This window comes from Ambystoma mexicanum, chromosome 6p (genome assembly GCF_040938575.1).
Source record: "Ambystoma mexicanum isolate Mex_15411 chromosome 6p, UKY_AmexF1_1, whole genome shotgun sequence".
NCBI lineage: Eukaryota > Metazoa > Chordata > Amphibia > Caudata > Ambystomatidae > Ambystoma > Ambystoma mexicanum.
In genome coordinates this window covers 1,072,243,928-1,072,269,542 of record NC_090935.1, presented here as the reverse complement: position 1 = coordinate 1,072,269,542, position 25,615 = coordinate 1,072,243,928, and the positions used below count along the sequence as shown (strand labels likewise).

Below are 25,615 nucleotides of genomic sequence, written 5' to 3'. Positions count from 1 at the left end.
GCGTGTTGCCAGGGAAATTGGCATATACTTCCATGATCACTCCATTAGCGTCACATACTACCTGCACATTAATGGAATGCCAGTGCTTGCAATTGCGCTATATGTGTTGCATCTATGGGGGGCCGTAGCACAACATTTGTACAGTCAATGGCACCTGGTACACGTGGAAAGTGGGATACTGCATAGAATTCCTGACGCACTCTCTGCCTTTACTCCAGTTTTCCATACATGCTGTTATGCAGGCCTATACCTGGTGGAGACAGCAGGATTGTGTGGCCTGCAATATCCCACTAACTGGAGGGAGCCAGAAACCAAGAAATGTATTGCAGCCAGCATGTTTTCAAGGGGAATAAGGGCCTTGGAGCAGATGGTGGGTGATGCTAGGCCTTGCTCCCACTCCCTGACAAGGTCCAAGATTACATGGGGAGGGGATGGTACCTAGCATACACCTGGTCCTCAGGCATCCCCAAACAGTGTGGTGCGTTGTGCCAAAATCTGAGTCCTGGGCATCCACCTCCTCCTTCTTTGTCCATGTACAATAGCTCCTACTATTGCGGGGTTCATCGTAGCTGTCCGACGTTAGTTTGGTGTGCATTGTGTGCTTTATACGCATTGGATCCTTTGCGCATTGACCTTTACGCCTGCTATCATGTGGCGGATGGATCAGTGTTTGCATATAACTTTACACAATGCAAGGTTGCACATTGAAATCCATGAATTCATTTGGGTTTGCAGTTTACTGGGCGTGCGATTGCTTTGCATGGACCGTCCTTCATCACGCCCACATTTTCCTTGTTCTTCCTCATTCTGCATGTTCCACTCCCTATTTGGGTCTCTGCGTAGGTCCAGCCCACACTCTATGAGGAGTTTCACGCAAGGCACTTGACCGCTCGCAGAGACCTGCCAGGCCTGCACCGATTCCAGAAAAGTCCTGAGAGTCGATTCCATGAAAAGACTAAGAGGGTTTTACAAGAAGAATGGCACGCATCGTCCTGCTTCTCCCCGAAAATAAATCCATGAATCACGTCCATAGTTAAGGTGATCTTATTCAGTGCAACAAAACCCGGGAAATTCGGCAGACGTGGAAAGTGGTGTCTACCTAAACATGAAATCCCAACGCAAATGACACCCATAATGCATTTTTTATCTCATTGTTAATCACTTCTGTGATCTCATGCACGTGTTTATGGGCTGAGTACTGGTGGTGAGATACTCAAAGTTAAGAAGGTTATCATTGCTCACCTGCAGAATATTTCTAGGTTTTCTTCCAATGCATTTGATCTTCTTACCTTTGTGTCATCTTCATCTGAGGTGTTCTCTGTCAATTTCAAGTGCGTTGTTATGCTATACCTTCTCCAAGGCTAACTGGCCATGGCCTTTGACCACACCTATGTCCATGGCCCATATCACCCCGCCTAGTATCTATCCAGATTGCACAGGCCATGGCCTTCAGCCGTGTTTTATGTCCACATTTGAACCATAGGGAAACAAGAACATGGACATATGGCTGCAGCCTGCAGCACCCTGCCTAGTAACTAACCAAATCCCAAGGGCCATGTCCACTGTTGATGTTGAAACTATTTAGCAAAAATGACTGTGAGCCCCTGGCAATTTGGCCAGGTTCCTATTTTCCCCCAATTTCCATTTCAGGGCTAGTTTCCCTGTAGGAAATTCCCACAGAAAGCTGCCGGGGTCACCTTGATGCCACCATATATTACCAAAGTATTAGTTCTCATTAATCATTCACATAGTAATACATTGTTTCCCAAAAACTGTGGCAATGGGAAAATACTTGACAAATTAAAAGTCTTCCCTATCCCCACTGCTACTTTCCATGTGCACACCTCCTCCTTTCTAAGTCGGCCCCACTCTGCCCCACTCTGTGTAAATCCTCCTGACCCTCTCCTATTATCCTCCTTAACTTGCCCATTTCCTTGACTTTTTTTTTAATCTGATCACGTCTTGGGATGTTTCCATGGGAAACCCACAGGAATCCTGTGAGATTCCCATGATAAGACACACATGTCTCATGAAGAAAAAGACTCCCCAGCCCACTTCCAACTCTCCAAATACACATGCGGTTCTGTTTCTGATTCCCCACATCTAACCGAATGTGAAACAGCCCAATTTCTCCACTCCAAATCTCGATTTGAGCACTTTTCTTTTTAAACTGGCAGCATAATTCCCCCAGTAATCACTGGCACCGAGCAAATAAAATTGCAGATTTTCATTTCTGAAATGTTTCACTGCTGTAATGCCCCTTGGGCGATACATGCATGTTTTTTGGACCAGGGCACCCTTTTCTCCGTCAAATATTAAGAAAACTACCAGACCGATTTACACCAAACCAAAAAAAAAAGAAATATCTTGGTTCTACTTGGTGGAATTCCATCCAGCAGTTTTCACGCTATGTGTGTTCAAGGCAAGCACAGTTTTCTCTATGGAAAAATAAACACGAGTAGGCTTAAAACAGCTTGTTACTGTTGTCTTAATAACTTTTAAACCATTCAACACATTTTCCTCAAAAGTTCCAGTTTCAGAGGGTGCAAAAATTAAAACATTTTTGGGAAAATATGATCCTAATCTGTGTATCGAGTCAATCCTCATTTGTATTAAAATTGTGGGAAAAGTCAATGCAAATAGGTTTTATCTGAACTGTAGGGCGGCGACTGGATAGATTGCTATATTGTTTTGGAATGTTAGCGTTCAGATTGCTGAAATACATTTCAATAAAGCATTGCAAGGTTGTGATGTCTGTGTATTCCCATTTGCAATAGCAGCACATTGTCTAAATATATGACTGCGGGGTTAGTATTTGTACCGAAAAACATGTCCAGCAATCATTTGTTTCATTTATGATACTTGCTGGTAACCATTAATCAATTTTATTCCTTTGCTTCCTTGAGCAAATGTAACCTATTACTTGCCACATCCTGGGAAGTAATAGTCATGTTTGTCACTTGCTCTTTTATCACACGGTCGTTTGCTGTAGGATTATGAGACTTACAATGAAATTAACTCTCCTTAAATCTCCATTATTACCTCAACAAAAAGCGTCTCTTCCTCCCGAGTCATTTTCACACGGTGAAGATTGCCATCAGCCATATTTTTAAAGTTGACGGTGAAGACATCCGGCTCCTGGTGGCTGTCTAACTTGTACCGTATTTGCAAACTACCTGAAAAGATTGAGACAGCAGGACATCAGATTCAGTAATGCTCCCAACCAGCCTGCATGAAAAATAAAAATAAACGTGATTTATGTTTTCTAATACATGTTCATTTTGAAATTGCTGCAGTGCTCTGTCCTATTAGAGGTTGTTCGGTACTAAAGCTTAGAAAGTTTGGTAGGAGTTGACTGAATTTCTGCTCAATTGTTATACCTCTTACTTTATTGAACAAAGTACTTTCTTTCAGTTTCTAAAGATGGTACATTTCATGTTACTCTTCTTAATCTCATGACCTTCTGATTCAATGCTTCTTTTTTGAGGATTGCCTTCTGGCAAGGGTGTAGAAGCCTGGCATTTTTGATTGTTGTTAATAAAATGATTCTGGTAGATCCCAGAAAGGGTGGTCTGCTAAACAAATCCCACGTTCACAAATCTCCATGCCAAAAGCGTAATGTACATGTGTGGCCTGTTGCATCAGTCACCCTATCTGCAGCTCCTTCTCTTCAGTGGCACAGAGTAGGTTCAGGCTTCACAGGTGCACTGCAGACAGAGGTTGCATTTAAATCTCCAACTTCAATCCAAAACCATAATAATTGGTATAAACTATTGCCTGGTAGCAGGTCATTGTGAATAATAAGCAAGGTGTGTGTTTTGGTTTGGTGGCTGATAGTGCACATAATTATTAATGCCACATCTGATCTGTGCATACTCATGTAACCATTGTGAGCCCAGACCAGCTATGGATATGCTGTGTCTATTTCCCGTAGACAACATGCCTCTGCTACAGCCAGCAGGTTAATATCACAAAAAGGTGCCTCTCTTTCATCCTTTGTGAGGTTGGTTAACACCTCTTTCCTGTCCGAAAGCTCCTTTCTGGAGCCTCCAGGAACCAAGATTCAAAGTGGCACTCCCTAAAGAAAAGGGCCAGCTTTACACAAGGGCGTTACATATCAAATTGCCATTGTAATTGTAGATGTGGGGAGGGAGAGGGAAGTGTGCTGAATCCTGCAGAGTCATCACTAATCTCCATCTTAAAGTCTACTTCCATGTGGCCAAGGGAAGGTAGGCACTACCTGATACTAACCCTGGGGGTGGTATGTGGGATGTTTTTATCCACGCATCCAAGCCCTACCTCAAAACTGTGCAGTACTGACATGGAAAACATCATGATGGCCAGAGCTTCCCAGAAAATGCACAGGGAAATGCATGAAGAATAGGCTGCCACTCATTTTTGCCGATGTTATGGGCACAGAAGGGCACTGCCTAAAACCACCATTGGACTACCCACACAGTAGTCTGAAACCATTGGGAATGGCAATGCTGATTGCCAAAAGCAACCTAGAATTGTGGGGAATTCATTTTCTTAAATCCCAAAAATGGGTGCAGTACCAATACTCACCACTATCAGAAAGCCGGCGTTTTAAAACACCAGATCTTTTTTCTTTTTGTGTAAAACTGAATAAATGAATGAACTAAATGAAGGCAGGCCAAAGAAAGACTTACTGAGAGGTGGATCCAATGTAAAGTTATATTCTGAAGTGACTTGAATGTTCATAACAAGACTGGCTGAGCTCTGCAGGTCTGCAGCAGCCTAACTGAAACTGGATTTAAAACTACCAAAAATCTAAATGTTTAAAAGAAATGAGTGACCTACTTTTGAGTGTCACATAGGTTGCAATTGTTTTAATGTCATAGTTCTAAACTTAGAATCAGCATTCTAGCTGCATATGTAAACATTGTCTTGACTTAAACTGGGTAACAAAAAGTGACATTTTATCTGAAGCCTGGCTTAAGGAACTGAATTCTGCCCACCAGCTACCCCCGACAGGAGATGAGACTTGCACAACAGATGTGTTCCCAGGCCTAGCTGCCCTTTTGCTGCTCCCACCAAAAGGGATATGACACTTCCCTGATTGAATTACCTGGGCTCTGCAGGAAATTGAACAAAGCCCTGTCCTGACTCAGGCAAATGTTTTATTATGGGGGCCGTAAAAAGTAGCTTCCTCCTGGAAGGAAAGGGGAGGAGCACTGCCTGTGAGAGCAAGCTGGCTTGGCAGAACTGGAAAAACCAGAAATTCAACCTTGTGCTGGGGGGAACCACACCCCTTTGGAGCCAGAATATGGTTTTAGAAAAAGATGAATAACTCATAGTACGGACTTGCCATAATTATTTAAATGATACCATAATTCTTGTGATTTTTCTGCCCACATTTTAAGAGGTTTTTAGAACCGGTGGCATGATCTGGGGGCAAACTAGCAGTTAAGAGGGTATTACTTAAAATGTATGCATGTTAAAAATCTGACACTTCATCAAGTAATGTCCATACTCCTTGCGCACATGTGTATAAATTTGGGGTAATGTCTGATATTGGTAACCTGATTAAAAAGTGCAAATGTTGCCATTTCTGAATGCAAGCTCCCAGGAAGAGCAGATTTGGACAGGGTATATACCTCCTGTGAAATGTGATGGGTGCATGTAATTTTAAACAAATGTGTACCTGTGCAAATATGTCTTTTGGGTCAACATATAGATTGTGTGTAATTTGACAGGGGTGGGTTCTCTGTACCATAAACAGACCTCATCATGATGACACTTCATTTCATTCCCCCAATCAAGGGGAAGAGGATGAAGTGGCCAATGACAAGTGGAGAGGGGTAGAGCTTAGTGATGCTGCACACACACCCATTTTCAAAACACATAAAAGCAGACAGTCAGGACAGATAGAGACATTCAATTCCATTTGCTGCAACGCGCTCTGCCGGACCATACCACATCCAGAGATCCAGACTTCAAATCCATCAATCTCCAGAGAAAGCTGTGCAGAAAGATCCAGAAGCAGAGCAGTATCCAAAACCAGAGAGAGAGCAGAGCTGACCCAGGCCACTGTTAGCAGAACCAGAGAGCTGACCCAGATCACTGTGAAGTGCCGAGACCAGACCAGAGTCCAGTCTAAAACCTGACCAGATCCGTGGCGAGGCCCATTTAATTCAAGAATATAGTGTGAGTACCTAGCAGAACTGTGCAGAACCAATCTCTTAGTTAAAATAATCTAATCCAAGCTATTTTAATCTAAGTAGAACTGCCTCCTGTCACCTGTCATTTGTAAAGCTGTCACCTGTCACTTTCTAGTTGCAAGCTGCACTTGTCACTTTGAATTTTAACATTCCAAATCCGAAAAACTACCTTTATTTAATCGCTCATATCTCTGTGACCGTTTGTCCTAGAGACTTGCAGTAACTTTCCTCTGAAAGCTTAAAATCTTAGCTTTCCTACGAACTTAGAACCGCATTCCTACCCCCGATACTTTTGCCGCAATCGCGAAAAACGCACTCGCGAATTTGCCGCGATTTGTAAATTTATCCACGTGTGAAAACAGCAGTTCTTGCTTTCCTTGCTAAAATTTCGTTTGCCTCTTAAGAACCATCCCTGAATCATTGCTAGAGTGAACCTGGACTAATATTAACTATATACCACTCACCCTGAACCTCTAGAGGGAATTAAAAGCATTGTAGCATATTTTTCACTTCATTGCCAGAACATATAAAAGCATTGTAGCACATTTTTCACTTCATTGCCAGCACATGTAAAAGCATTTTGGGCCTGTGTTTAAAACTCCGATCTGTAGTCTAAGCTTGCTGGGGTGAACTGAATTACAGTTGATTGCATTTCTGAGAAATGTGTGCTTTCCTTCCATTTCCTTGCATTGCATAAAGGGGGGAGGGGATTGCCAGAGAAAAGTGATTACATTGTTTTGTTGAAATCATATTGAGTATTTTCTGTATTGCATTTTCATTCAACATTACATCCATCTGAACTTATATAAAGCATTCTCTACCACCTTATTCTTCTGTTCCTATTCACAAGTGTGCTAGTGCCAGACTATCCATTATTGATTACTGCTCAGATTAAGTGTGATATTCCATTATTAATTATTATAAAGTGTGATATATATATCTATTGTTTAAATTATCAAATAAACCTTTTTAACTTGCAAAACAGAACTACTTCTTGGCTCAGTGGGGTCAGGGGGATTCCAAGAGAGGGGTGTTATATAGGGGTAGTCATCCAGAACGCATGAACTGGACATAAAGATGTATCAATAAGGGTTTCCATTCAGTATCCCAGACTAGGCATTGACTTAGCTGTAGTGTTGAATTGAATCCTCTTACAGGTAACATGAGGGAGGATCACATGGGAGGAGATGGCTGTCAAGGGGAAGTGAGGACTCCTCTAGGAGAGACATGTCATTCATCTTCTTTTGAGGATAAGATTCTGATAATACCCAAATATCTAATGGCATGCTGTCAATGTACAATTGCCTCTCATATAACTACCCAAAGTACAGGCTACGAAAAGTCTGCTAAACAGAAAAAAGTGGGTACATTGGAGGTTCAGTAAGTAAATATGATAACCCCAAATTGTAATGATTCTGCCTTATATAGAGGTCCTAAACACAAGGTTAAATGACAACCTCTTTTCACATCCTCCCATAAACTTGACAACTCTCAGTTCACAAATCAATTAAAGTTAATTAAGTATAAAAAGACCAAACACATCATGGACTTCAGAACCCATATTGCCTGTGGTACCGAAACTAGGAGGAGGGACTCAGAGTTGATGAAGATTAAATTTACCATGAAACATACAGAGTGGTCCAGTTGTTGCAGTATGAAGCACTTAAGTTGGACATTTAAATTCAGGAATAAGATTCAGGTGAGAGAAGGAGATGCTGATGGAATAGCAGAGGCGGCAGCAGAACTGAACACGGAATATGTTGTGGAAACAGAAGAAGCACCAGCTGAGGCTGACACAGGAGAAGATGTGTGGTACTGCAGAGAGAGCGCAGCTGAAAGCAGCATTGGAGATAGCTAGGCCATGTGGGAGCTCCCAACTCGCCGTGAACCGTTCCGGTAAGAAAGCAGAACTGGAGACCTCATAGAGCTCCACTGAATGATTGTTCTTACTGCAACAGTCATACCAGAGCTGCCATCAGTGCAGACAGACATGAGGAGATTCGATGCAGTACCTGCAAGTGCGAAGGAGATGCAAGAGAAGACTGGTGAGTTTGCCTGAGGTGCCAGGTGACCGTGGAGCACTCTGAATACATTTACTTGGAACTAATGATTTTGAATACCGAACAAGTGAAATAAGGCAGCCAGGGTGCAATTCCTCTTATATGGGATATCAATTGGGGGATATTTATAACCCACATTGCCAGAAGCCAAGAGGCCGCAGAGAGAGATACAAATGCATCCAGGGTGCAACTCTCCTTATGAGGGATAGGTAATGGGGGATGATAACAGCCAAAAGACTATGGAAGTGTAATGCAGAGACAACAAGGGCATAAGTTCCTTTCTGGAATGCCAATCTGGGAAGATCTCTAACTCCATGTCAAGAGTCAAAAGACTGTAAGAGGAACAGTTAATGTTCAAACCTCCTCACATAGGATACTGGTGTGGAGAATCTTGGAACAATCATTACCACAGAACACAATTGTAGTTGTAGGAGTTTTTCATCCTGGCAGGTGAGTAAACCAAGAAAGGGACCAATAGTAGTTAGTCCTGGCAGGTGAGAATTCCAGGAAAGAACAATATGATTTAAAGTGCTGTGGTTGTGGTAAAAGGTTGTGTTGAAAAGAACTTGATGATTGTATCACCTTTTTGATGAAGTTTTTCATTACCAAAAGTAATTGCTGTGCTTTCCTGACAAAAGTGTGTTACACAGTGACTTCCAGGCTTCTTAGGGTAACTTCTGGGGTTTATTAGCAAGTACTTAAGTTACAATTACAAGAAGATATAAACATAAGTGGACAGTGCATAACACTGGCTCCCATCACCCAGTCTGGGGAGCTCTAACTGCCTAGGTGTGGAACCCTTGGTTAAACATTCTGACCTTCACAAGGCAACACTCCACATGACATCACCATCTTAAATCATCCACAGGCAGTCATTATATAACACATCTCCTTCCTTTACTGATACTCAATACATAAACACAGGTCTGATGTAACACATCTCCTTCCTTTACTAATTCACACTGCACTCACACAGAAACATCAAGGAGAACAACACAACACATCTCCCTTCTTTACCAATGTCAACACACACAAAGGGGAGGAAAGTCACACATACACCATGCTCATTCCAACTGCACCTGATCTCCATTGCACACTGACAACACTGAACATTTGCACATAGAGATGAGGCAGCGCAAACTTCTCTGCAAAGAACAAGACCAAGTGGAAGCCATATGCCCTTATACTCACACAAAGGAAAATAACACCTTCCACCAACTAACACACCTCTTCAACGAGCATCATGTGCTGCTAAGAATCTCAAACATCACATCTCCCACAGATATCCCTTCCAGTGGGAAATGATACTCTAGAAAAATCACCTTAGTGCGACGAGGAAACAACTGGTGCATCTTTGGTATCAGGTAATATTATCCCCATATATATGGTTGCCGTAAATAATATCGCTGGGAAAAGTTTGTGGCGATATTATATGGGTGACCATATATATAGGGACAGGGGCAAAACATTTTTTTTTTTTAAAAGACAAAAAAAAAGAAAAAAAAAGGTTGGGGTTGCGGGGGTGGCCCCCGCATGTTCCATGAAATAATGTTGCCACAAAAAACTGCCATTTTTAGGCGATATTTTTGCAAGGTGAGATTTTTGTGGCGACATTATTACATGGAACCACATCTTTTTATAGAGATGCAAACTCCCACCAAAAATCTCAATGTTATGCTTGGAGGCACTACCTCCTGATCTCTGTGGCAACACACCACACTCAAACTGAATGCTGGAGGCACTACCTCCCTGACCTCTGTGACTCCACTACCACACTTATAATACATACTGGAGGCGCTACCTCACACCAAACCAACTCACACTGACCATCACTGGGTTTTCTTGCACACACCAACAGTATGAGAACATTTAAATGCATTTCATTTCCAGACTTCTTACACTTTATAGTTATATTCCCTAAAAATCCACCTACTTCTGCAAAAAACTAAAAGTCCATGTTGCAGTAAAACAACCGAACTGCAAATCCTCAAATGGGTTAAACTAATTTCAACCATAGCCCAAACTATGCACATATCACTCTCCATCCCAATCCAAACTTATAGTGTTGTTACACTTTACTCATTTGCAGCTAAAAGTCCACGGGTACCGTGCACCCCTACCGGTAATTCCTCAAAGGGTTACATCTAACCTCATACATGACTAACGCATGTTCAAACAATACTATATCATACTTCTTCACCTCCATTCACTTTACCTACGTGTATTTTATCTTAACATGTATTGGTTCTCGACCAATACTTATTCACGCATCATATTTAATACCTCATTTGCATCACATATTTCCCTCATAAGAGATAAGTTACTCACAAAAAAAGGATACATCCTTCAGCCGCACTCGGCGCACCGTCAATGCGATATTTGGGGACCATAAATTCCTATTACCTCTCCCCCGTAATACTTCTTACTTTACGAGTCTGGATCCCTTCACAATGATCCAAATGACTCGGAAAATACTGGGTTGCTGGATCGTCACTTCATATCTCACAGCGATTTCATTTCATGCCGTCAATGACACTCCATTCATTTTCTAATGCATCTCTCATTATTCGCTGCGCCATGCATCGGCAAACGATCTGTCCCTCGTCGGCTGCCGACGTCATCTCTACCTACCATTGATTAGTCATCTTTGTGAATACAGTGCCGTCAGCGACTTTCTCTCTTTAATGATGTGGGCGTCATTGTGTCACTTCCAACGCTTTCACAAGTTCTTTATTCTAAACCTGCCTCTTTAGCTGCGCTGCACTCACATTTTCTTCGGATGGCATCCCAAATTGAAACCGACGCTTCTGAACGAAGCAACGTCCTCTTCACTAGCTGCAAAAAATCACTATTTGACACCATGGCATTCCTTACATTGCCATTACCGGCTGCTCTTGTGTGACGTCACCATTGCCAGCTTTGCATCGGAGCAAGGAACAGCTCCTGCTTCCAACCATCACCATGGTAAAGATGCAGCCATTCCAGCCTGTAATTTATATGGATGCACCAAACTTTGACTGCACGGCTCCCTTCTCACCTTATGAGCACATCTTCCCTTTCATCACATTATGGACACAGCTTCCCTTTCTTCACTTTGTGGGTGTATTCTCATTTTATGAAAGGAGCTTCCCTTCTGCAACTTATTGGTGCAGCTTGCCCTTTTTATTTTTAAACTCATGGGGCAGCTTCCCTCTTCACATCTTATGGGCGGAGCTTCTTGTAGAGAACATAAGGTCTCTTGCGGCGGTCGCGCGTGCTCTCGTGTTTACGTTTGGAATGAGAGCCGCGCGACTGCAGCGGAGATGGCAGTTAGAGCGTGAGGGGAAGCGGCTCGAAGTGAGGAGGGCGACGGACGAGCTCTGTGAAAATAAACTCACTTACCTGTTTTTCTGTGTGGCCTCCCTTCTTCAAGTGGCGACGAGGGGGCACACGGAGCTCGCCGCAGAGCCCAGCGACGGCTTCCTGGAAGCGGAACGCGTCGCTAGAGCAGGTCCGGAGACGAGAAGAGGCCTGTGGAGAGGTGGGGGCCTGAGAGGGACTGTCTCCGCGGCGCCTCGGAGCGTGGCGCTGCAGGGGGACGCTCTCCCCACTTTCACTTGTGCTGCCAGACAAGTAAAGGCTGTTTCCCTTGGTGGGGGCCGCCCACTCCCCCTCTCATAGGACAATAAGGTGAGGAGCAGGGAGAGGGGGGAGGCTGGGGGCACAGCCAGGGAGGAGGTACAGCTGAGAAGAACTCAAAGATAACAAGAGCCATGTTATGAAGGAAGTGTGTCTATTTCATTGAAGCTGGGCAACTGTTCGCCTCTAGTGGACATTTATGTCATTGCAGTTTTGCAGGAAGAAGGCCTCCCAGAGGGCAGTAAGGTAACTGCATAGACTTCACACAATACTGTGTGTCAAAAGAGAACAGAAATACAGAGAAACTGTGCTCTTCATATATAAGAGTGGAAAAAAGGGCAAGTACATGAAACTGGCAAATAGTAGGAAATAAAGGCACAGTAACGCAAGGAGTGAATTTGGTAAATAAGCCACTATTTACAAGAAAATGGCTGCGGCTAGTATGTCACCTCCACCACAGTTCCTGTCAGAACCTGGTGCTCCACCTATAAGGTGGGATAGGTGGAAGAAGCTGTTTGACATGTACCTGATTGCAATTGGAGGGGATAAGTTTGCAGCAGCCAGAAAAGAGGCGATTCTGCTGCATAATCTAGGAACTGAAGGCAGCAGTGTTTATGATGGATTACCAGATCCTCCACAACAAGGCCAGGGAGAGGTGGACCAGTATTCCATGGCAGAAAAGAAGTTGGAAGTTCATTTCGAAGCCAAGAAAAATATAACATTTGAAAGACACAAGTTCTTTCAAAGAGTACAAGATCCGCAAGAGCCAGTGGAGAACTTTACTGCAGCATTGAGGTCTCTGAGTCATACATGTGAATTTGGGCTGCTTACTGACTCTCTTATAAGGGATCAATTAGTTCGTTGCACAAACAATATAAAGATACAAGAGAGATTACTATCTAGAGATGCATCGCTGGAGTCGGCCATAGACATAGCAAGGAGTATGGAGCAGACCCATAAATATATGACCACTATGAAGGGAGACAAGTCGGAAGGAGAAGTGGCTGCGGTGAAGGGATTTCGCAAGGCTGGCTTCAATAAAGAAATCAAGTGCTATAAGTGCGGTAGTAACCGTCATATTTCTACAAGTATGTTTTGCCCAGCCAGAAATAGCTTGTGCTTAAAATGCAAAAAGAAAGGGCATTTCGCGAGAGTTTGTCGTGAATCTGGGATGGTGCAGAGCATTTAAGCAGGTGGAGGAATGTTGGAACAAAGTGAAGATTTGGAAATGGGAAGGAGCAACCAAACAAAGCATGTATTGGAAGTAACAGAAGTTTCAAGCAAGGGAGGTGCACCCACAGATGTATTCATGGTCGATGGAAGGGTGGTGACAATGAAGGTGGACAGTTGCTCACCATGGACATTGATGTCCAAGGCGACATTCCAGGGTTGCATGCAAGGAGACGTGACAAAATTGAAGAAGCACAATATAGAGCCATATGCATATGGAAATGTTAAGATTGGAATTATAGGGATGTTCCAGGCATCTATCAAGTACAAAGGGAGGAGCTGTGAAGCAGAGATATACGTTACCCAAGAAGGCTCTTCACTTCTGGGATGGGAAGAACACTGGAAGTTGTGAATTAGAATTCAGGCGAATGCGGAGAGACCAGTTGATGTAGCTGAACTGAAGGATAAATGGGAAAAGGAGTATCCCATGGTGTTTCAGGAAGAACTAGGAGTATTGAAGGGTTTTGAACATGAAATTCAATTAAAGGCAGGGGCCAGTCCGAAAGTGCACAGGGTGAGACCAGTACATCATGGATTGAATGAGAAACTCAAGGATGAAGTGGAGTCGTTACTCCAAAGGGGAATAATAGAGAAAAGTGAAAGTTCGGAATGGCTATCACCGGTTGTAGTAGCAGCTAAGGCCAATGGAAACATTAGGTTATGTGTGGATCTGAGGGATCTGAACAGGAACATATTAGTGGATAGGCATCCACTACCATTAATAGGTGACCAGCTATCAGTACTGAACAATGCCAAAGTATTTTCGGTGATTGACCTCTCACAAGCATATCATCAGATTCCGTTGAAGGAGGATTGTCAACACCTAACAGCATTTATCACGGTGTTTGGTTCATTTAAACACTGCAGGATGCCATTTGGGCTTGCGTCCTCGGCAGCCGTATTCCAAAGAGTCATGGAGACGGTGTTGAGTGGAGTAAAGAACATTATTGTGTTCCAGGACGATGTGTTGATATATGCTGGTTCTACTGAAGAACATGATGAGGTGTTGAGACAAGTGTTAAGCAGATTGAGTGAGGCAGGGTTGACGGTGAAGAGGAGCAAGTGTAAGATTGCGGTACATAGTGTGGAATATCTGGGACATGAGATAGATGAGCAAGGGGTGAGGCCTAAAAAGAACTTAGTAGAAGCAGTGAGATGTGCACCTGTACCAAAAGATAAAGAGCAGGTGAAATAATTTCTTGGTTTGGCCGAATATTATCATAGGTTTGTAAAGGATTTTGCCAAGGTATCAGTGCCCCTTAGAATGTTACTCAAAAAAGGAGTGAGGTTTGAATGGTCTGCGGAGTGTGACGTGGCCTTTGAGTGCATTAAGCAAGCAGTGGGTGAAGCACCATCCATAGGTAGGTTTGACCCTAAGGACAAAACGGTTTTGGTAGTAGATGCGAGCATGTTGGGACTGGGTGCGACGTTAGTGCAGTACAACAAGGATAATACTGAGAGAGTAATAGCATTTGCATCTAGGACGCTGAGAGCGGCAGAGAGCAAATATTCAGTCATTGAAAGAGAAACGTTGGCCATGTTTTGGGCAGTAAATCATTTTAAGTTTTTCTTGTGGGGAAGAGGATTTGTGGTCAGATCGGACCACAAACCCATGGTTCAGGTGTTTGAGAGTGGCAGGTGGGCCATGGGTTCTCCAAGAATAAGCCGGTGGGGTCTAGGACTTCAAAATTTTAACTTTGAAGTGAGCTATTTACCAGGGAAGCGGAATGTTGTGGCAGATTGCCTTTCCAGACTGCCTCTTAAGGGTGAACCTATGAGGGAGAGAGAGACAGAGGAGGAGTTAGTGGTAGCAGAGGTAAAAAGTGCGGTCAGTAAGGAGGAATGGGCGAAAGAAGAGAATTCTGATAATGATCTCAAGTTAGTCAAAAGTTGGACAGTGATGGGGTGGCCAAAAAGGAAAAATCTGGATAGTAAGTTCAATACTTGGTGGGAAGTAAAAAATGAGTTAAACCTATGTGAGGATAGGTTAAGGAGGGGGAGGTGCATTGTTCCTCCTCATTCCCTTAGGTCGGTGCTAGTTGAGCTGGCTCATCAGGGGCATCCTGGAGAAGCGGCTATGAAAAGGAAATTGAGGCAGAATTTTTGGTGGCCGGGAATTGACAGGTGTGCAGAAAGGTGCGTCAAGGATTGTATAATTTGCCAAACGAGTGACAAATGCAGAGTGGTGAGAGAGGCTCCGATGATACCAAATGTGGTACCGGACCAGCCGTGGAGCAAGTTAGCAGTGGACATAATGGGTCCGGTGGCGGGTCTGGGAGATGGGTTAAAGTTTGTGTTTGTCGTAGTAGATTTTCATTCCAAATGGTTTGAGTGGGAAGCTGTAAAGGAAGTCACGGCAAGGGAGTTGATTGGTTTCTTAGAAAAGGTATTTCTTAAGGAGGGGGTGCCGGTTGAAATTGTGTTGGATAATGGGGTACAATTTGTGTCGGGAGCAATGAAGAAGTTTCTTACAGGATACAGTATAAAACACACAAGGACTACTCTGTATAATCCTAAAGCCAATGGACTTGTTGAAAGAGTTAACATGTACATAAAGGGGGGCCTGCAGTTGGCCATGAAGTCGAGGCAACCATGGAGGGAAGTATTGAGGATGATGACATGGAATTATGTCACTACGCCACATTCTGTGACGGGAGTATCTCCATTTGTTTCAATGAAGGGAAGGGAGCCTGGGACAAGGCTTTGTCCAGGATGGCTAGGAATGGCCAAAGTGGTTAATGTGGACCGGAATCAGATTATGAAACTTATTGCGTTGAGTCAGGAAAGAAATAAGGAACTGTTTGATGACAGGATGAGGGTGAAAGAACGTGAATGGAAGGTTGGGGAAAAAGTGTATGTCAAAAACCCTAGACTAGTGAACAAGTGTGTGGAAAGTAGATTTCTGGGTCCTAAGAAGATATGTGCAGTAAAAAGTAATGTGGTAATTCTGGAAGGTGGCGAAGTATGGTCGAAAGGAAGATTGGCGAAGGTGGGTGATGAGGAAAGGAGTGAAGGTGAAAAGCAGGTGAGGAAGGTGGAGGAGGATAATACGAGATTGAATGAGAAGGTGAAAGGAAGGGTGCTGGATGAGAACATGGGAAAGACAGGTGGGAAGGTCAGAGAAGATGACATTCAGAGGTCAAAGGTCGAAGAAGATTATTCACATAGGGCTAGGTCTAAGCCGGTGTGGATGAGGGATTACGAGACTTGACATTGAAGTGATCACGTCATGTTTAGGAATACATGATATAGATGGACACTGAGGGTACTCAGGTCATGAGCAAGCAATGTGAAACTGTTAATTTTATTGTATTCTGGTTCAGACAAACTTGCTGATTAATTTTAATTGTTGATAAGTTTACATTACAGTTATAAGCATTATTGAAATAAAATATATATTTGCCCTGTTTGAGGGGGAAGATGTGTAGAGAACATAAGGTCTCTCGCGGCGGTCGCGCATGCTCTCGTGTTTACGTTTGGAATGAGAGCCGCGCGACTGCAGCGGAGATGGCAGTTAGAGCGTGAGGGGAAGCGGCTCGAAGTGAGGAGGGCGACGGACGAGCTCTGTGAAAATAAACTCACTTACCTGTTTTTCTGTGTGGCCTCCCTTCTTCACTTCTCCTTCTCCTCTATATGGGACAGCTTCCCTTCTTCAACCATGGGCACATCTTCCCTTTCTCCTGCGCAGCTTCCCTTCTTCTACCTATGGGAAGTACCCCTATCCTTCACACTTCCACTTAGGGGTCTGCCCCACTCTTGAGGGTCCACTTCACTTAAGGACCTCAGTTTATACTGCTTCTTCAGTTTATACTGCTTCTTCCTCAACTTCACGGTCCTTGCCCCATGTCTCTGCGCAGGCACTTCCCTTCCCTGCAGCTTATGAGACAACTTCTTTACATCAGCCGCTCCAGCCCGTGGACTTAGCTCTCACTTTCCCCCAATGGTTAGCTAATCCCTCCTTCTGTGGGGCTTTCTTACTTATTTCCCCTTTTATGCTCTGGGTGATGGGTCTTACTTGTCTTGGGGGCAGTGTTGTCCTTTTTGTCCATCTTCTTCCTGCACCCCCCCCCCCCCGCAGCAGGCTTCTTCTTCAGCTTTCTTCACTTTGTTGCACACGTAGATTCTCCTTCTTAAGAACAACTCATCGCCAATGTTACAAAGTGACTTCCAGGGTTCTTTGGGTATCTTCTGAGGGTTTATTAGCAAGTACTTAAGTTACCATTACAAGAAGATATAGATGTAAGTGGACAGGACATAACACTGGCTCCCATCAAACAGGCTGGGGAGCTCTAACTGTCTAGGTGTGGATCCCTTTGGTAAACATTCTGACATTCACAAGGCAACACTCCACATGTCATCAACAGCTCACAATATCCACAGGCAGTCACTATATAACAAAGTGTTTCCTTTGAAGAAGTGTGATGTGCTAATAATGACTTAGCCCTTTTGAAGAGAAGACTTGCCTTGGTTTATGAACTTGTGTTTTGAGGGAGAAATATTTACTTTGCCAAGCAGGACATTATAGAAAACAACAGTTGTTTTGATGTGTGACCAAGCATTTGTGAGAGGGACAATTTATTTGCCAATTGGAAGGGTCCAGTGAATGGAAAATACTTTATGGCTACATAGAATGGAAATTTGTTATCGCAGAGAACTTTATTGAATCTGAACTTTGCTCAATGTATTTCTGATTTGATCCAGGGGAAGGGTGTCCAACACTGGTTACAGGTAGTAGTTTCACAAATGTTTGAGTTTGAATTGGTATTTTGTTTTGCTGAACTGAAGATAGCCAAATATGCCTTGTATAATGCTGTTGCATGTATCAGTGTGATGGTCAGAGACTGATTGGACACCACGTCATTTTTCTTTAGTTTTCGTTTGCTAGGCAGGGCCATCCTTGTTAGGTTAGGAAAAGATAGGCTTTTATCTTACACCTTTTTTATTTAATAAAAATGGTAACTGAGAAAACTATACCTTTTTGTCTGTCTCACATTTCTGACGCCTCACAAAAGACAGCCAGACATAGAAGAATGGAAGGGATTAAGGAGAAAATATTCCTCTATCTTGGTTTTCGTTGGGCTTCTCTTGGCCTTCCTGTCTGCTTCACTTCATGTACAACAAAATACTTTGGGTATGATGCAAGAAAGCAAAAGTCACTTGTTACCTGAACATGGATTGAACATTTTAAAGCAGGCTTGTTTTTACCTAATCCTCAAAGATCTTTTGCCTTTATAAAGATGGGGTCTCCCACTCCTTCCTTCATTAATTTTAGATCTTCAAAGAGTCTAAGATGAATTTGTTTGGACCTGTTGGCTGAGTAGTCCTTTCCTAAGAACGTCAGCATTGATGTGAACGCAGGTGTTCCAAGGCAGAGGCAAGCTCTGCTCCCTACTCATCCCTGGGGCACATTGGGGGTGAAATTATTTTGGACTAAGACCTGCAACTTTGCATGACTGACTGCTATCCATTCCCCTCACTGGAGATGAAGGACTCCTGAAAAAGCAAGCTAACATCTCACAAGTGGGAGTGAAGAGAACAAGGACCAATCGTGTGCCTGAATTACTGAATTAGAACTCACAACAACAGAAGAAATATATCTGCTGTATTCCTGTATTCTACCATATTGAACCATCATCAACCAAGATTTGACGGCATTCAAACACCTATGAAACTGTAAGACCTGTGGTGCTGCTTTTGGGACTTTTTTAAACCTTTTTTGAACTACTGTTGTTTCACTAATTGAACAGACTTGAAAATGCATTGTACCACGCAGAGCGTATCACCTTTTTGGCACGAACAACCAGCTCACTGCTGTGGGTGACTTCAAACTGCTACCTCTTTGAACACTGAATTGACCCATCTGGATCAAAACTTCCAACCATGGACCTTGACTCAAACCGGCAAAAGTATCCCATGGCTGCTCAACTCAACCCAGCGGTTACCAATGTTTTGAATAGACTCAACTATCAAACCAACCCTGGTGAGCCCTCTGATGCAATGCTCAAGTGCTGCCCTTTAACTGCATGGACCAACCGATTTGAACCAACTTGACGCCAGCTCGCTTGGCAGGTGCTAGCTAGACTCCCCTGGGTTTGAGTGAAAATAATGAGGCCCAATCATCTCCCTAAACTCTGGAATGGGACTCACAGCAACAGAAGAATCAAAGCTGATGGATTACTGCAATCTACAGCATTGAATCATCATCAAATCAGAGCTGAACACCTTTGAAACTCATGGACCTCCGTTGTTGCTTTTGGTGTCTATTGAAACATTGTTTGAACTGCTGTTGCTGCATTCATTAAACTGTCTTGATGCTGCATGGTGCCAAGCAGACCATGTCACATGATCAGCCTAAACAACCAGCTCTCTGCTAGGAACAACTTCCAACTGACATCTCTTGGAACATCAGACGGTATCATCAGAATCACACCTTCGAAACACCAGACCTCATGTCAAACTGCTGGAAGCATCGCATCAGTCTTCAACTAGACCCAGTGGTTGCCAACATTTCAAACTGACTAGGCCTTCAAACTAACCCTTTTGAGCCCTCTGAAATGCATTGCCTCCAAACTTCACTGTGCAACCACTTCAAGCCGACTTGATGCCAGCTTGCCAGTTGGACCAGTACAACCCACCACATGTGAACCTGGTTTGACCTACAAAGACAGCATCCAAAAGCCTGGGAGTCCATCATCAAACCGTTCCAGAATTGAGTAAGATACTGTGAGAGGTGCCAGCCACCTTGGTGATCTTTTGGTACCTTAGACACTGCTAAACCACCAATTTGCTACTTTTTCAAAAACGTTATATCATTTTTAATGACATTGTTTGTGATTAGCTGCCTTTAACCCCTGCTATATTATCCAGAGTGGCGGCATCATCTACATTCTTCAGATCCTGTGTTTTGTCCATGCATGTATGTTTTAGTTTGTGTTTTTATAGTACAATATACGCAGAAGGGGTGGTTTGATAAGGCATGTAAAGGGGCAAAGAGAGCCCTGCTGTCAACACTTAAGGACCCATCATCCAGCAGAAGAGCGATTGCCCAAGCTAGAAGTGTTTACAAGTTGGAGCTAAAGAGAAGAAAAGAGGACATTGAAGGGGTGGCCTGGGAGAGCTTTGTGAATGCTGCCATTAGAAGGGACCAGAAGGCATTCTGGGAATTTGTAAAGGGTGGTCCGGATGGATGTTGGTCCAATGTGGGTAGTGGGACACATGTAGAGGAAGCGGCGTGGCTAACGCACTTTGGGAACCTGTTTGGGGTGGTGAATGTGGAGGACGTTGTGGAAACTATTAGGCCCTGCCTAAAATTTGAGGTGAAGGAGGTTGAAAAGGCCATCAAACTCCAAGCCCATAATCGGGCGCGGGGGCTGGATATGATCCCCACAGATCTGTTCCAAGATCCGGTGGACCTGTGGGCACCACTTTTAACGGTTGTGTTCAATGCATGTATGCAATCAGGGAACTATCCCCCATCGTGGAAAAAGGCGATTATTTTCCCAATCTTTAAAAAAGGGGATATGGCCAGCCCTAGTGCTTATAGACACATTTCCCTGTTGGACTCTTCCTTTAAGATATTTGGGAGAATCCTGCTAGCCCATATTGAATCATGGCTGGGGGCACACTCGATCCTTTCGGACATTCAATTTGGGTTCTGTCCTGGTGTTGGCACAATGGAACAGTGCCTCAACCTCTATATTTTAGTGGCCAACTCGTTTTTTTCAGGGGAGAGGCAGTGTACCTGGCATTTATGGACCTGAGCACTGCCTTTTATAAGGTGGACAGGGCAAAACTCTGGGCCGTGCTCGGGTCCTTGGGGTGCCCAGGGGACATTTTGAGGGTGGATTTACACACAGATAATGAGGCGTGTGTGCACAGTCGTCCCGGGGACACTGCACGGCCTGTTTTAAGGTCGGGTGTGGTGTACGACAGGGCTGTATGTTGCCCCCTATTTGCTTTTGTCCTTATATTAATGGTTTTTCACTGGACCTTTCTAGTATTCTGGCTGAATTTTTAGTTCTGGGGGGATGAGGTTTCCCAGTTTTGGCTTATGCAGATTACACAGTTTTGCTAGCCAGAACCCCCAGAGCATTACAGGCCTTGATTAATGCCTATACAACCTTTATGTGCAATCTGGGTCTAGAAATCGATACCAAAAAATCAGCAGTGATGGCATGGGTGGGTAAAAAATGGTCTGCGCCCATGAAACCAATGCTTTGTGCTGGAGAAACTATACCCCGAGTCAAGGTTTTTGACTATTTGGGAATCAGCTTAACTGGCATGGCCCATGTGGCCAAACAATCAGTGAAAATGAGCCAGCAAATAGGGGGATGTATCGCTTTATATCCAGGTGTAAAGGTCAGCCTTTGGAAACTATCACTAAGATCTATGGTGCCCAAACCCTGGCCGCTACCCTGTATGGTGCCCCCATCTGGGTTATTCAGAAGGCAGCTGAAATTCAAACTAAAGAGAACACATTTTTTAAGCAATTGTTGGGGCTCCCGAACTCTGCAGCATCCATTGCATTACACAGAGAATTGTGAATGGAGTTTTGGGAGGACCAGTGGGCACTGGCCCCAATCTTATTTTGGTTTCGGTTGTGGGCTAATGAACATGCCTCCCTCTGTTAATTTATCATTCGGACTGTATTGGGCAGAGCGGGGTGCCAAAAAGTCCCATGGCTTGCTTACATTTCTAACGCCCTTGGGGAGGTCAACCTTAGTGCGCTTTTTCCGCCTGCAGCACTAATAACTAAGCTTGAGAGGGCCCGCCACAAAAATGTGTTTGGAGAGTCTGTAGTGAGAAAAAGAATACTTTTAGAGTATGGTAATAAAACTGGCCAATTCCATACCAGCATTAGTAGGCTCTCCGGGATCCAACCCTATCTAACCTGGAGCCCTTATAAAAAAGACAGGTGGCTAATAACGAGTGCACGGTTTGATTCCCTTCTTCTGAGAGGGAACACATCCAACTGGAACGGATTCCCAGATTCTGCTGGCTGCCCGGTCTGTGGTCATTACCGTGAAGATATGGCCCATTTATTGTTCTTTTGTAATGGTTATTCTGGCCTCCGTAGAGTAACCCTGATTCCTGCCCTGAAGAAATCAGAGATTCGGCATTACAAACTAGCACTCATCTTTCTTCTGAGTGCAGACACGGTCTTTACGGCTTGGGCTTTGCTCACTTTTTTGAAAAGAGCTATGTATTTTAGGAAAAGTTTGTTGAGGCTCCAAGGTGATGATAGCCACGAATGAGAAATGTAATTACACTTTTAACATATTTTGTAATTATTGCTCACACAAACGTTGGATTTTATGGACAAGGGATTATGTATCGTGTATCTTTTCTATCCTGCTGTACCTCTTTTTAAGAATGTTCTTAATTGTTGTTTGCATTGGATTTAAGGTATCACATATGATTTATGTGTTCCTTCGATTGTGCGTAACATTGTGTTTTTCTCTCTGTCGTTTGATGGATTTTTCTATCCGAATAAACTTGTTTGACTTGACTTGAGTACAATATATTGCATATGGTGTGCTTAATTAAAGTACATTCATTTTTATAGATTCCTGTTGAACATGACTTTATTTTGTACTGTTGTACTATTGCAGGATTGCCATTGTTATCACATTCACAGCCCTCTTAAGAGTATAACTTGCCCTCTGCCCACAGTATCACAAAAGGCAATTGAGTTGTATCTCTTGATAGTGCCTGTTTCACCTTTATGATTGAGATCAATGTTTGTTTACAGTAGTGCGAGCAGTAAGTAGGTGGTGTAGCCACTGTTCATCCTTTTACTCCTGGAAGGCAGTGGTCATTTCATCACAATTACAAATTAATTAAAGACAAGCAACACATTCCAAAAGACTTTTTAAATAGGAGGTGAGTGAAAGGCCCTTTGTAATTGTCTTGAAATGGTTATCATATGACATGACAGCCGTAAACGACCACATTCATTTGAGAAAGTGGTGACACATGTACCCTTATAACCAGCTATATTTAAATATGTGGTGCTTGTGGTACTGAGTATGCAAAATGAAGGCAACTGGACAGTGACGAATATATGCAAAGTGGGGAAGTGGCATTTTGCTGTCTTGTGTTGTTAAGGTACACTGTTTTTGTGGAGAAGTTAATGGCCCTCATGACAAGGTTGGCGGAATGGGTTTACCGGCACCAGTAAAGGTGCCGGTGCTGGTAAACCCATTCTGCCCTACCATGAGGTCTCCTCACGGGACCCGCAATGGGCGCCTGGAAAAACAAGGCGTCCATACAGGGTCCCGCGAGGACACCAGGGAGCTCACAATGGGCCCGTTATTAACGGGCCCGTTGTTAGCTCCATCCCCATTGAGCCCTATGGGGGCTCGAATGGGAATGGGGATGGACCGGGTCCGGGTTCCTCGGACGGAGAATTACCGGGTCCGCTAAGGTTGCAATGGCCCGGTATATCCTCATTTGTGGAACACGGGCCCGGAATGCAGTAAGGAGGCAACCATGCCGCTAAAAGCGGCATGGTTACCTCCAACCTCCTGATGAGGGCCAATGATGTGGAAGATCAAGTCTGTCTGCATCTAAATTTGCACCAACTATGGTGTGACAAAATGTATGAATCGTGACATGAACAAAGGGTCGACATAATCTAGAAACACACAATGATTAGAGCGTGCTGATGGATACAATGTTAAAAGTTTAGCTACACATTTAAAATTAACCTGCAATCATCTGGAACAGAATTCCATTATCTAGCTACTAAATTGGCTCCTTCAATCCTGCGATTCATGAAAGATCTAGAGACCCTCATTCTAGGAACATCTCACTGTCAAAGGTGGACCGCGGGGCAACAATACGAGCCCCCTGCTATACGTTTCAATACATTTATGTATAGCAGTCCATAGCTTCTAGGTAGGGCCACTATAAATACATCACCAAGAAACATACATACATACGTGTATTTAGATCTCTGATTCCTGGTAACTAGTCTGGATATCGCAATATATCTACTGGATATTATGCAAGCTAGTAAAAGGGTGGGTGGTCTCTGGCACAAGACGCTTTGACCCATTTTAAATTAAGAACTTGAAATACTTTGATGTGAGCCTACAAGCAATACTGTAATTTCAATGAGCCTCTGAAAAAAAAGTGATATTAATAATTATAGTGATTATAAATTGCACAATGAGGAAGGGAATGAATAAAATACTGTCTAATTGTTATGTGCATAAGCATGAGATCTGGTTTCACATGCACTCACAAAGAGTGACGTTGACATATGCACACTGGGTGTCTCTATCAAAGCAATTAATAGGAGCTGGACGTGCATGCTGTCAGTGTATGAGGAGTCATGTGTCTGTAAAGGGAGGTGATTGGGTGGAATGTGGATGAACAGGCTGAACGTGACTGCGGGATCATGCATCTGCAATGTGCCTGGATATCTACTAGGAGGTGAATGGATGGACCTTGACATGCATGCTTCAAATGAGTGGGAGTCATGTACCTGTGTCTCAGACTATGTAGTAATGGGTGATTGGGTGGAACATGGTGGTGCATGCTGCCAACGAGTGCAACGTCTTCCTTATGCAACGTGTTGACTACATAATGGGAGTGACTGGGTGAAATGTGGATGTGCATACTACCAATGAGTGCTGGGCCTTGTATCAGCCATGTGTCTGCCAATGTAATAGAAGGTGATTGGGTAGAATGACGACATGCATGTTGCTAGTGAATGAGGTGTCATGTACCCACAATGTGTCTGATCATGTAATAAGAGGTGACTGCGTGGAATATGGAGGGATATGCTGCTAGTGAGTGTGGGGTCATGTATGTGCAATGTGTCTATGTTGAAGTGAGGGTACCCGGACTGCCGCTCCTTACCCCCATGAACTTGTCGGGTCGAAGAGTCATAAATGCACAAAGTCAATCACTATTCGGTCAGGCCGCAGGAGGACCAGTAACTGATACGGATGCAATCTTTATGTATATCAGTACTTCGACATTGGTCATGGACCCAAATGCCTCAATGGATGATGTTGACTAATGCAGAGAGACCACTGCGCTGATGTCATTAGTGACAACATGATATTGCCACATTAGTCATAAAGTACACTCACAACCATGCACAACGTTACACAACCACATACTCGTATAAACGAAGAACATGCTCACACAGTTCTGTAGATAGAGGACAGATACATGTACATACTGTTAAAAGTGCTTATCATTTGACTCATTAGCCAAGTGCAGAAACACTGAATGCAAGGCAACAAAGAGATGCAGAGCAAGCATGCAGATGCTTAAGGCAACTAACCCAATGGAACTACAGGATCACAGAAGGAGCCTGACAGGACCAAATACGACTAGCCTATAGGAAACATATGTAGAAATCATAGTAGACGTATAACGAAAATCCCATAAGGCCACATGCCGCAGGGCAAGAGATGAGGAAAAGCAGACCCAGGCTGCACAGAACAGGAAGGCCAGGGCTCACAGCCAAGGTCAGAGACAAGCAGCACATTCCAAACCTAAAACGAC

General features: G+C 43.7%; 1 protein-coding gene across 1 annotated transcript in view; it reads right to left on the bottom strand.

Annotated features, from left to right (window-relative positions):
* The window catches only part of LOC138510185 (contactin-associated protein-like 4), a 2,554,874-nt gene that overhangs the window by 46,568 nt on the left and 2,482,691 nt on the right, over positions 1–25,615 (bottom strand). Inside the window, exon 20 of the mRNA XM_069625670.1 lies at positions 3,043–3,176. Coding sequence (XP_069481771.1) covers positions 3,043–3,176 — 134 coding nt within the window. The remainder of the gene's footprint in view (positions 1–3,042; positions 3,177–25,615) is intronic.